At 45.7% G+C, this 13,110-nt stretch overlaps 1 protein-coding gene across 4 annotated transcripts in view; it reads left to right on the top strand.

Annotated features, from left to right (window-relative positions):
- CENPM (centromere protein M) overlaps positions 1–12,891 on the top strand; it is a 167,677-nt gene extending 154,786 nt beyond the window's left edge. For all 4 annotated transcript variants that reach the window (XM_077452546.1, XM_077452543.1, XM_077452547.1 and 1 more), the window contains one exon: positions 11,752–12,891. In XM_077452546.1, coding sequence (XP_077308672.1) covers positions 11,752–11,868 — 117 coding nt within the window. In that variant the 3' untranslated portion in view covers positions 11,869–12,891. The remainder of the gene's footprint in view (positions 1–11,751) is intronic.
- Positions 12,892–13,110: the final 219 nt, after the last annotated feature.

Consider the following 13,110-nt stretch of genomic DNA (forward strand, 5'->3'; position numbering starts at 1 on the left):
CCCCACCCCTCGTTTGGCACTGCTTGGGGACGTGCCATTTTGTTACAGAGAGGAGCTGTGTCAGTCGGTGAATATAAGAGAAAATAGGATTTTTTGTATTCACCGTAAAATCCTTTTCTCTGTAATTCACTGACTGACACAGCACCCGCCCCTCCTTTTTCTCTTTAAGTTATACTGCTTGTTGACATACTGAGGCTGCTAGTGTAGAGTGTGGGGATTGTAGCCTAATGGACCGCCCCCCTGGGCGGAACTAAAGTTCTGAAGTGTTGTATTACAACTTTGCCTAGTTATCTCCAGTGATAGGGCTAACAACCCATTTTGTTAGAGAGGAGCTATGTCGGTCGGTGAATTACAGAGAAAAGGATTTTACGGTGAGTACAAAAAATCCTATTTTCGTACATCACGGGACGCAGAGCAGCATAGTAATTACTATGGCTTACCTTCAGGTGATGGACACTGGCAAACCCTAAACAGGACGTTGCCTCCCTAGATAGCCGCTCCCATACCGGGAGCACCTCAGTTTTTTCGTCAGTGTCTGTGTTGGTTACGAGTGAATATGTGTTCTGAGGAGCTCCGCTGGAGGGATCCTTACTGGATTTAAACAGCCTACATAGACCGGATCCATCCAAAGTGCCACTGTAGCCAAGGTGGATGGTACCTGGGCCTTGTATACAAACCACAAGGTTTTGCCTGTAACTCCTCTCCTTGCAGAGCTGGACCCGGGACCCAGGGCTTTTTGGTCATGCCTACATTGCCTATAGTTTTTCCTGACAGGGTACTAATACAGGTCCAAGGGAGCGGAACCTGGTCCTTGAAGGTTTGCTAACGCAGCCCGCCATGATGGATGACGGTCGGATCTGTCTGTTACAGCAGTATCCTGCGGCGAGGATAAGATGAAGAAGCCTAGGAACTGTAAAAAGTCCACCTATGTTTTTTTTTTTATTTATTTTTTTTTTTTTCTTCTTCCATGAATAAAATGTTGTCATGCCTTGAAGTCTCCACTAGAGGGAGTAAATGCACATACCTTGGTACATTGCTTCTCAGCTCATTGTCCCAGCCAAACAGCATGTGTGTGGTCTCAGCAGCCAGGGGGGATTCCTCATCTAGACCTTGGGCCCTTTACAAGGAAACAATGGGTAGAGGTTGAGGGGTTACCCTCGGGCGATCAGGAGGAAAGACTCTATCCCATGAGGTAGAAATTCACCAAAAGATGGCTTGTACCAGCAATTGATGCTGCTATATCCATTGTGAATAAAAGTCTCTAACTTGTCCAGTAGACAATGCACAAATGCTTAAGGATCCAGCAGATAAAAGGTTGGAATTCCCGTTAAAATCTCCTTTTTCTTTGATGGGTGCAGTTACTCAGCCAGCGGTCGCTGCAATAGGCATCTGCCAGTCCCTAAATGAACAGTTTAGACAGGCCCTTAAGGAGATTCCTGTACAACAAGCCCGGGATTTGGCCGAACTGCCAAGAGCATTTATGTTTTGCCATAGACTCCATTAAAAGATTCTATTCCCCAGGCGTCCCGCCTTGCGCTGGTACACATGATTAGGATACTGTGGTTAAAAAAATTCAGCCAAACCGCCATGCAAAAGGCTTCTGACTGGTTTTCCTTTTCATGGAAAGTGGCTAATTGGCAATAATTTGCACTAATACATCCAAAAGATTTCAAGTGGGAAAAGTACTCTTTTGCCAGTCAAGAGAAGGAATAAACACCCTTAATTTAAGCAGGCTCTTCTGCACCAGGGGCATCAGCCTCTAGGCAGTGTCTAGAGGAAAAGCCTCAGGGTCAGGCCCAGGTTCAAAAGAAGTCCTGGGGGTGGAAACCTGAAAAACAGATTTCTAAAGCCTCATCATGAAAAGGCTCCTCCCCCTCCCACCTTGCCTCGCCAGGGTGGGGGAATACTTCTGCACTTCTCAGAAGTCTGGCAGGAGGAAATTCAGGACAGATGGGTCATCTCCACGTGACTCTAGGGTACAAACTAGAATTTCGGGTTTTTCCACTGTCTCGTTTTTCTGAGGCCAAACGTTTCCAAAGATCCAGGGAAAAGGCAATTACTGGCTCAAGGGGTGATCATACAAATCCCCACAGATGAGCAAGGTTTGGGGTTTTATTCAAACCTCTTTATGGTACCAAAAGCGAATGGAGATGTCAGACCCATTCCAGAGCTAAAGAATCTAAATCCATTCCTGAAGATACGCTCTTTTTTTTGCAGGAAATGGGGTCAGTGGTTTCTATCCTACAAGGAGGAGAACTTCTGGCGTCTATCGACAGGGATGCATATCTGCATGTCCCTATATTTCCCACTCGCCAAAGATTTCTGCAGTTCGAGGTAGAGCAGCAGAATTTTACAGTTTGTAGCCTTGCCCTTCAGGCTAGCTACAGCACTCCGTGTCTTTACAAAAGTTCTGGCTCCACCTCCTAGCCAGGTTAAGAGCACAGGGCTTAACAGTCTTTGCCTACCTAGACCAGTCAGTGGCCCGTTTGGAGCAAAGTGTGCGCATTACAACCGAGTACCTGAAAAATCTGGGTTGAATTCGCAAACCTAGAGAGGTCTTCCTTAAAACCACTAAAAAGGCTGGAGTACTTGGGTCTGATCATCGACACAGCCCAGAAAAAGGGGTTCTTGCCTCAGGCAAAGATCAATGCCATAAGAGCTGGTGCAGATGGTCAAGTCGAAAAGAGATCCCTCCATTCGCCTTTGAGGTTGTTAGGAAAGATGGTGGCTTCATTCGAAGGGGTTCCCTATGCCCAGTTCCATTCAAGACTGTTGCAAAACTGTATCCTGTCTGCTTGGAACATAACAGTTCAAGCTCTAGATTTGCCAATGCGACTGTCCCCAAGGGTGTCCCCAAAGGTGTCCCAAGGCCTCAGTTGTGCTCGATATTCAGGAATCTGCATAAGGAAAAATCCTTCATAACACATGCCTTGAAAGTGGTAATGGCAGATGCCAACCTTTCAGGTTGGGGAGCAGTACTGGAAAAGACAACTGGGACAGTGGTCCAGAACTGGAAAAGCCTTTGCCATCAACACCCTAGAGATTTGGGCAGCGCTTCTGGCTCTGAGGCCCTGAGCATTTAGGTTATGGGATTGTCCTGTCAGGATCCAATCCGACAATGCCACAGCTGTGGCCTATATCAATCGTCAAGGGGGCATTAAGGGTCACGCAGCTCAGAGAGTGGTGGACCATAGTCTAGCTTAGGCAAGAAACATCCTTTTCCGCCCATCGGTAGTCTTCATTCCGCGAATAGAGAATGGTCAGGCGGACTACTTGAGTCGCCAGCAGTTGTTCCCGGGGGACTGGTCCCTTCACCCTGAAAATTTTATGACTATATGCCAAAGATGGGGGAATCCCGGACATGGCTCCTTTGGCATCCAGGTTCAACATGTAGTTGGTCAACCTTATGTCTAGGACAAGGGATCCACTCTCATGCGAGACAGATGCGTGGTGACCCCATGGGATCAATTTTACTGATTTAGGCTTTTTCCCTATTTAGTTGCTGCCATGGCTTCTTTGCAGGCTCAAACTTGAAAGAAAGCCATTAATTCTTGTAGCCACAGCATGGACCAGAAGGTCCTGGTATGCAGAAATCATTAAGATGGCGGTGGAGGATCTGTGGTCCCTTCCACTATGGCTAGACCTACTCTCACAGGGGCCAATTTCCATCCTGCCTTACAAACGCTAAGTTTGACAGCTTGGCTATGGAAGCCCACATTCTGAAGAGACTTTGACCCGGAGAGACTCTGATTTCTACCCTCCTTAATAAAGCCGGCTTCCAGAGTCATATATGATAGTCTGGAGGGCTTATGTTTCCTGATGTGAATCCAAGAGTTGGCACCCTCGGAAATATAACAGTACAATTCTTGTTTTTTCTACAAATACAAATGAAGCTGGCCTTGATTACTATTAAGGACCAAGTCTCGAATTTATCGGTCCTATTTCAAAGACTGCTTGCTTCGGATTTTTTGGTTTGGGGTTTTTATACAAGGGGTAATACGGCTTATTCCGCCAGTTAGACCACCCTTGGGACTTGAACTTATTTTTTTTGTCTGTAATGCAAAAACGGCCCTTTGAACCATTACAGCATACTCCCTTGGTCCTTCGGACAAGGGAAATAGTGTTTCGGGTTGCTATACCCTCTGCAAAAAGGGCATCATGGTTGGCTGCTCTTTCCTGTAAAGTTGTATTTATTCACAAGGGCAGGTTCGTGTTGGGTCCTCATCCAAGTTTTCTGCCTAAGGTCTTTTTAGGTTTTCACCTAAACCAAGATATTGTCCTACCTTGGCTTTTTCTAAAACCAGGTTCTAGGGTAGAGAACTCACTACATTGTTTTGATCTAGTGAGAGCAGTTAAGGTCTATTTAAAGACTGCTTGGGTCCGAAAGACTGAAGTCTTATTATACTGCCAGAGGGTCCTAGGAAGGGACAGGCAGCATCAAAATCCACTATTGCTAAGTGGATTCGGCAAGTTATAATTCAGGCCTAATGGTTAAAAGGGAAGATTTCACCTTTTCATGTCAAAACACTCTACTAGAGCAGTTAGTGCTTCTGGGGCAGTGCATCACCAAGCCTCCATGGCTCAGATCTGCAAGGCCGCAACTTGGTCTGCACTCCATACATTCACCAGATTTTATCAACTGGATGTAAAAAAAATAAATGGGTATGAGGATATTGCCGTTGGGGCAGCAGTATAGGTCCTCAAGTCTTGGTGCTCTACGGGTTGTGTCTCCCTCCCCTCAAATGGCATTGCTATGGGATGTCCCACATAGTAATTACTATGCTGCTATGTGTCCCGTGATGTACGATAAAGAAAATGGGATTTTTATAACGGCTTACCTGTAAAGTCCTTTTCTTGGTGTACATCACGGGACACGGAGGTCCCTCACCCCTTATTGGGGTATGTGTATATTGTGTAGCTACGAAAACTGAGGTGCTCCCGGTATGGGAGGGGTTATATAGGGAGGCAACTTCCTGTTTATAGTGTGCCGGTGTCCATCACGTGAAAGTGGCCTATAACCCACATAGTAATTACTATGCTGCGCTGTGTCCCGTGATGTACTCTAAGAAAAGGATTTTATGGGTAAGCTGTTATAAAAATCCTATTTTTTTTTTTTTTTTTTGCCCATTCTTTGCAAAATAGCTCAAGCTCTGTCAGATTGGATGGAGAGTGTCTAAACAGCAATTTTACAGTCCCTGCATAAGGGAAGCATGATGCTGCCACCGTGTTTCACAGTGAGGATGGTGTGCTCAGGGTGATGTGCAGTGTTAGTTTTCTGCCACACAGTGTTTTGCTTTTAGGCCAAAAAGTTAAATTTTGGTCTTATCTGACCCAGAGCACCTTCTTCCACATGTTTTCCCTGTCCCCCACATGGCTTCTTGCAAACTGCAATCTGGACTTCTTATGGCTTCTTGCCAATCTTCCATAAAGGCCAGATTTGTGGAGTTCATGACTAATAGTTGTCCTATGGACAGATTATTTTTCCTGTGCTGTGGATCTCGATCTCTGCAGCTCCTCCAGAGTTACCATGGGCTTCATGGCTGCTTTAACCACTTGCCACCCGCCCATTGTCAAATGACGGCGGCAAAGTGGTTTCAAAATCCTGACTGGACGTCATGGACACCCCACAACTACGATCTCTGTAAAGAGTCTCTGGCGGAGACTCTTTACCACGTGATCAGCCGCATCCAATCACAGCTGATCACCGTGTAAATAGGAAGAGCCGGTGATCGGCTTTTCCTCACTCGCGTCTGTCAGATGTGAGTAGAGGAGAGCTGATTGGCTGCTCCTCTGACAGGGGGTGTCTGTGCTGATCGATTATCGGCACAGCCCCCCCGATAATGCCCACACTGGACCACCAGGGATGCCACCAGACCACCAGGGATGCCCAGCACCAGATATGCCACCCTAGACCACCAGGAATGCCAGTCAGTGCCCACAATGGGCATCACTTTGTGTAATATATTTTAACATTTTTGGTTGTAACATGACAAAATTTCAAGGGGTATGAATACTTTTTCAAGGCACTGTATATACAGTGCTCAGCATAAGAGTACCCAAAAACAGATTTGTCAGAAAACCTTTTACTTTCCTTTCAGAACCCAAGTTTTCTATGGGATACTATACATAGATTTGTTAATTTGCGCACACAATAATTTTTCCTAACAAATTCGAGACAGTGTTGCAAAAATGATTACACCCCAATAAGTCTTGGGAGCAAAGCTACATTTTAGAAAACGAAATCCTAATTCACAAGAATTCAACTACAGGTGAGTAATTATTCATTAACCACTTCAGCCCCGGAAGAACTGCGTCGCTTTAACTGACATTCGCACGGTCATCTAATGCTGTACCCAAATTAAATTTGTGTCTCTTGCTCACAAATAGAGCTTGCTTTTGGTGGTATTTGATCTCTGTGGTTTTTATTTTTCACTATAAACAAAATAATAAATATCCCCCAAAAACACATTTCTTTATCAGTTTAGGCCAATATGTGTTGTTCTGCATATTTTGGATAACAAAAAAACATCACAATAAGTGTATATTGGTTTGCGCGAAAGTTATAGCATCTACAAACTATGGGAAAGATTTATGGCGTTTTTTATTTTTTTATTTTTATTTTTTTACTAGTAATGACAGTGATCTGTAATTTTTAGCGGTATTGCGGACAGATCGGAAACTTTTGACACGTTTTTGGGACCATTGACATTTTATAGAGCAGTCAGTGCTATAAATAAGCACTGATTACTGTATGAATGTCACTGGCAGGGAAGGGGTTAACACTAGGACACTAGGGGTTGATCAAGGGGTTAACTGTATGATCCCTCACTGTGTCCTAACTGTGGGGATGGGACTAACTAGGGGAGACGACAGATCATTGTTCCTACTTTGTAGGAACTCACAATCGGTCTCCTCTCCTCTGACAGGACAGGGATTTGTGTGTTTACTCACACAAATACCTGTGCTGGCTCTCGTGCACGCGATTGCGCCCGCCAGCCACGCACATTAGGTCCCCTGCTGTGCAGCACATGCGCACTCTGGTGGCTTTCCTGGGCAAAGCCGTATAGATACGGGATTCTGCCCAGTAGAACCATTCTGCCACAGTACATCTGCATGAGCCGGTCTGGAACCAGTTAAATGGGTGTCTAGCAGACAGTTTATTATAAAAGGGTGTTAACCACGTCAGCCCTGAGCCTCTTTTTGAGATTTGTTGTTCACGGGTTAAAATATTTTTTATTTTTTTTTGATAGAAAATTACTTAGAACCCCCAAACATAATATATACAATTGTACTCCTACGTTTACACAACCTGGCAGAATTTGATTTCTTGACCATTTTTCAGAGAATATGAATAACAAAAAAACATTTTTCACTCATGGTTAGTGTTTGGCTGAAGCCAATTATCAATCAACTGTTTACTCTTTTTAAATCATAATCGCAACAGAAACTACCCAAATGACCCTGATCAAGAGTTTACATATCCTGGTGATTTTGGCCTGATAACATGCATACAAGTTGACACAAAGGGGTTTGAATGGCTAAGGTAACCATCCTCACCTGTAATCTGTTTGCTTGTAATTAATGTGTGTGTGTGTAAAAGGTCAACGAGTTTCTGGACTCGGCGGAGGGCACCAAAGCGCAGCGGGATTGAGGGGCCCCTCTCTCACCAACGATTTAAAAGTGATCTTGTGGCGAATCCGCCACAGGGACCACTTTTATCTGAAAGAGGACCGCCCACTGAAGAACAGGATACCGGGGTTATGGCAGTTGGCTGTTGCTATAACGATATACCTCTTCAAACGGCCGACATATGACGGCGGGTGGTTAAAGTGGTTGTAAACCCTCACCAGTGAAGTGAATGGCCTCAGATGATACACAGAGATGAAACAAATCCACCTACATATGTTTTACTTGTCTACAGTTTTCTCTTGTTTACAACCCTTCAAAAGTGCAGATTTGTGATACAATCCCAATGCATCTGTGAGGAGTACAGAGAAGGGGGTGGAGAGCTGCCGCTACAGCTCTTATACACACAGTTTTAGAGCTGATTGGAGAAAAAAACACCCCACACATGGGGAACAAAGCAGACATGCAGATCTGTATTCTGAATAGACAAGCTGTGTGCTGCGCTTCCTCCTTGTCACAAATTTTCTCTTTCGAGAAAATTTCTCAGAAATGGCTCATGCTGAGGCTCTGGAGAGAGACAAGTAAACGCCAGAGATATGTGCTCTGTTAAGATTTTATGATGGGGGTTTACAACCACTTTCATTTTAACTTCCAGGACCTTTTATGGTTATTTGAATTCATTGTTTCCTACAATGTGGCATGGGTCAGCTTCTGGCACGGAGTACTGTCAAGGGGCCAAATCTCAACTCTTGTGCCCACTCCTTGGTTCACGCCTTTTGTTCAGGGCATTGCTTAAATCATCCATTACTCAAAGTCCTTTCTATGACCTTATTTTAGAAGGTAACCATTTGTTTTGCCATCATTCAGACAAATAGGGTATTAGTGGTGGTGATACGGTCTATTAAATCACCCTTTCTACTATTCTCGCTTTTTTGTAAAGGTTTTGTCCTCCCTTTCACCTAAATGGAGATATTGTGCTACCCTTCAATTTGTGTGTCATGCTCTCACCCTAATGCCACGTACACACGTACCGGACTATCCGCCGGACTTTCCGAACGGGCTACTTGCCCACACAAGGCACTTTTTCAGCGGACTAATACGGCGTAAGTCCGCCGGACTATCCGCTGTTCTTTTGAAATGAACGAACTCGCCCACACACGCGGAGGAAAGTCCGCTCATTTTGAGCGCGTCTCCACGTAGGCAGGGCCCGCAAAGGAGGCGTCGCTGGCCCCGCCACCTGGTATGGACTTAAAGGGGAACTTAAATCGGCGTGGGGTCCCCCCCAGGTCCACATCAGACCCTTGTCCGAGCACGCTACCCGGCCGGCCAGGAAAGGGGGGACGACGAGCGAGCACCCCCCCTCCTGAGCTGTACCAGGCCGCGTGCCCTCAACATGGGGGGTGCCTTGGGGAAGGGGGGCCGCGCGGCCCCCCCACCCCAAAGCACCTTGTCCCCATGTTGATGAGGACAAGGGCCTCTTCCCGACAACCCTGGCAGTTGGCTTATCTGAATCCGGGAGCCCCCTTTTCATAAGGGGGCCCCCGGATACCGGCCCACCACCCTATGTGAATGAGTATGGGGTACAATGTACCCCTACCCATTCACTTGTGGAAAAAGGTAAAAATAAAACACAACACACAAGGGTTAAAATAGTTTATTGCACAGCTCCGGGGGTCTTCCGTCTTCAGGGATCTTCTCGCCGGACTCCTCCGCTATCTTCTTCTAGCTCTTTTGCTAGCGGAGGAGCCCGGCTTTCTTCTTCGCCGCCGCCCTCTTCTTCCGACTTCGGGGGTCTTGCCCCCTCTTTGGTTCTTCTTGCCGGGCCACTGCGCCTTCTTCTAGCTCTTTTACAGGCGGTGGCCCGGTCTTCTGTCGCCGCCTTCTGTTCTTCTCTTCAGATGTTGCCTCGTCGCTCTCTCTGCTCACAATGATGGGGACAAGGCACGCAGCATCCTCTGGGACTGTAACATCATACTGGGCGGGGACATCATCCGGTGATGTCCCTATATGTCGCCGCGCGCCTTGTCCCTGTCGTGAGCAGAGAGAGCGACGAGGCAACATCTGAAGAGAAGAACAGAAGGCGGCGACGGCGGCAACAGAAGACCGGGCCACCGCTAAAAGAGCTAGAAGAAGGCGCAGTGGCCCGGCAAGAAGAACCAAAGAGGGGGCAAGACCCCCGAAGTCGGAAGAAGAGGGCGGCGGCAAAGAAGAAAGCCGGGCTCCTCCGCTAGCAAAAGAGCTAGCAGAAGATAGCGGAGGAGTCCGGTGAGAAGACCCCCGGAGCTGTGCAATAAACTATTTTAACCCTTGTCTGTTGTGTTTTATTTTTACTTTTTTCCACAGGTGAATGGGTAGGGGTACATTGTACCCCATACTCATTCTCATAGGGTGGGGGGCCGGTATTCGTATTCAGATAAGCCCCCCGCCCGCAGACCCCGACAACCAACGGCCAGGGTTGTCGGGAAGAGGTCCTTGTCCTCATCCACATAGGGACAAGGTGCTTTGGGGTGGGGGGCCGCACGGCACCCCCCATGTTGAGGGCACGCGGCCTGGTACGGCTCAGGAGGGGGGGGGCGCTCGCTTGCCCCCCCCCCCCCCTTTCCTGGCCGGCCGGGTAGCGTTCTTGGACAAGGGTCTGATGTGGACCTGGGGGGGGGGGGGGACTCCCACGCCGATTTTTTTTTTTTTTTGGCGTTGGGGTTCCCCTTTAAGTCCATACCAGGTGGTGGGGCCAGCGACGCCTCCTTCGCGGGCCCCGCCTACCTGGAGACTCGCTCAAAATGAGCGGACTTTTCTCCGGGCGGGAAAAGTCTGTTCATTTCAAAAGTACTGCGGACTGGCATACGCATGGCCGGATTGTCCGCCGAAATGCGAGTCCGGCGGTGAGATTGGAGCGCAAAACTACTTTCTAAGTCCGCCGTACTTTTGGGTAAAAAAAGTCCACCGCAGGCTACACATGGGGGGGATTGTCCGGCGGACTTGAGTTTGCCGGGCTTTTCCACCGGATTGTTTGATAGTGTGTACGCAGCCTAAGGAGGTTGCTTTCTTGAAGAGGTACTGCCAGTCAATGTGCATCTGCTGTCTGCCACAGCTTCTTTCCAGAAAACTTTTTCTCCCTTTTGTACAGAGGAGCCCTTTGAGGGATCTCCAACATCTAATCCCGTACAACTATTGCATGTGGGATTTGTTGCCTTATTTTGCAGGTTTGTTCTCTCAAGGGAAGGGGGCCCCCTATTTCTGTCACACTCTTCTCTACCAGAGCAGTAGATGTATCCTAGGCTTTTCATCAGCTGGGAACTGACTTCCGGGTTCACAGAATTTTACCCGGTGATACCTGGCAAAGGTAGATCTTTTTTGACAGCTTCAGAAAGGACACTTGAGATACTTTGTCCCAACATAGTGGAAGTGAAGTTTTTTTTAAACCTTTTCTACCCCTTTTTAATGTTTTTTTATACATCCGACAAGCTCCAATGAGTAAACTGATGTGGAAAATGGCTTTTCAGTTGATATTATGACATATTTACAGGTATTAAAGGAGAAGTCCACCAAAGCTCGTTTTTAGCAGAGAGCAGACTGAAGTCCGCTCTCTGCTGATGTCACAGAAATTAACAGACCCGTCTTGGCGAGCCGCTCCACCTCCTCCACAGCTCAGCACTCCAGTGAGCGAGGAAAAGCTGAGAGATGCTGATTGACAGCAGCTCTCTGCTCGGGAATCAGCGATGTTTGATCACTCGGGTTCTCGGTTTAGAGGCATCGGGGGACAGATGTAGCATTGGACCGATGCTGCATCCAGCAAGGTAGATAAACATGGAAAAAGAAAACAAACCCATACTTTTTTCTTTTAATGTTCAAAAATTTGCCACAATTTTAGCATCTGTAGTCCTATGTGGGAAAATAAGGGGAACAGCTAGTAATCGTGGTCCTTTAGTGACACACACACACACACACACACACACACACACACCATCCAGTTTTGACAGGTATTCAAGTCAGGAAAGGCTAACCTAAAGTACGGTGGACTTTTCCTGCTACTTCTCTGCCTTCTGTAAATGTCAAGTTCATTGGCAACCAATTTTAAGTGTGATTATAGGTGATACCAGACATAGTCATTCTTTCTTTTTGCAGAATGAAGATGACGTTACTTATACAGCACAGCGCCTACTAAATATTCTGAAGATATGTGCTGGATTGGTGCCTGGTATTTCATCACTTTATTTGGGTTCAATGATGAAAAGTTTTTAACACCGTTAAGTATGTAAAATTCAGGCAACAGTGCATGAAAAAGATCTAGATGTATAAATACTTTTAAGTGACGTATTGCTTGTATTAAACACCCCATTCTGTATAAAATATATTATTTTTTATAAATTGCTGGTGGGTTACAGTTGGCAAAACAGAATATCAGCCAATGAAAATATCTAATTTTTGAGTTTGTATTTCCTACTGTTTTTGTTTTCTTCTTCTATTCAAAAGCATGCTAGTAACATAATCTGAAGCCAAGTGTGTCTCAAGATGAGCAGTAGGGAAATTTTATATTAACAGCTAGGGCAGTGATGGCGAACCTTGGCACCCCAGATGTTTTGGAACTACATCTCCCATGATGCTCCACTACACTGCAGAGTGCATGAGCATCATGGGAAACGTAGTTCCAATACTTAATTTATGGCATACAGTTCACTTTGGTAACATACATATTTGACTTAAATGTATATGTTAATAAATATCTGTGTAACCCATATCTGACTTTATAACTTTTAGATGGTGAAAAAACACAAATGTGTATATCTCCAGGTGATTAAAAATGTATTATTAATCTGTACAAATATGAAATGAAATAAAACTATAATTCTTAACACAAATATCACACAAACTGTTACTTCTGAAACAGTAGGCAGAAATAACTGGCTTTCATATAGCAGAGAGGGAGTTTATACCAGGTAGGACTGCTAATGGGTGGTGCTTTGTTCTTTTTTGGCCTAGTTTCCTATTCTTGTAGGTGGCGCTATAACCCTATGGTCAAGAATAGAAGAGCTGTGTCTGTCAATGAATGCAAGTAAAATAACATTTAGTTTTTCTGATGCAAGTGGTTGTGTGACTTTTTTTTTTTTTTTTATTGTGCTAGGCTTTGGGCAAGAGATGTGCAGCTATGTGAGGTTCAGGCACTCATTGACATTTGCTTTGAATTCGGTGCCTTTCTTTGTATTCAATAACCGTTTGTGTGATATGAAATAAAAAAATAAAATAAAAAACTATTTCATATTTTTACACTTTTTTTTTTTTTTTTTTTTGTCCTGCTGAAAGGTGAACATTTGCCCCAGTTTTGTCTTTTGCAAACTTTTAACAGGTTTTCTTCTAAGTCTGCCCTGTATGTGGCTCCCGCCATCTTTCCATCAGATGACCAGCTTCCCTGTCCCTGAAGAAAAGCATTCCCACAACATGTTTCATGGTGTGTTCAGAGTGATCTGCAGCAGGGGTCAAGTCCTG

The sequence above is a fragment of the Lithobates pipiens genome, unplaced genomic scaffold, assembly GCF_037356315.1.
Source record: "Lithobates pipiens isolate NorthernLeopardFrog02 unplaced genomic scaffold, aLitPip1_a1.2 Scaffold_23, whole genome shotgun sequence".
NCBI classification, from domain to species: domain Eukaryota; kingdom Metazoa; phylum Chordata; class Amphibia; order Anura; family Ranidae; genus Lithobates; species Lithobates pipiens.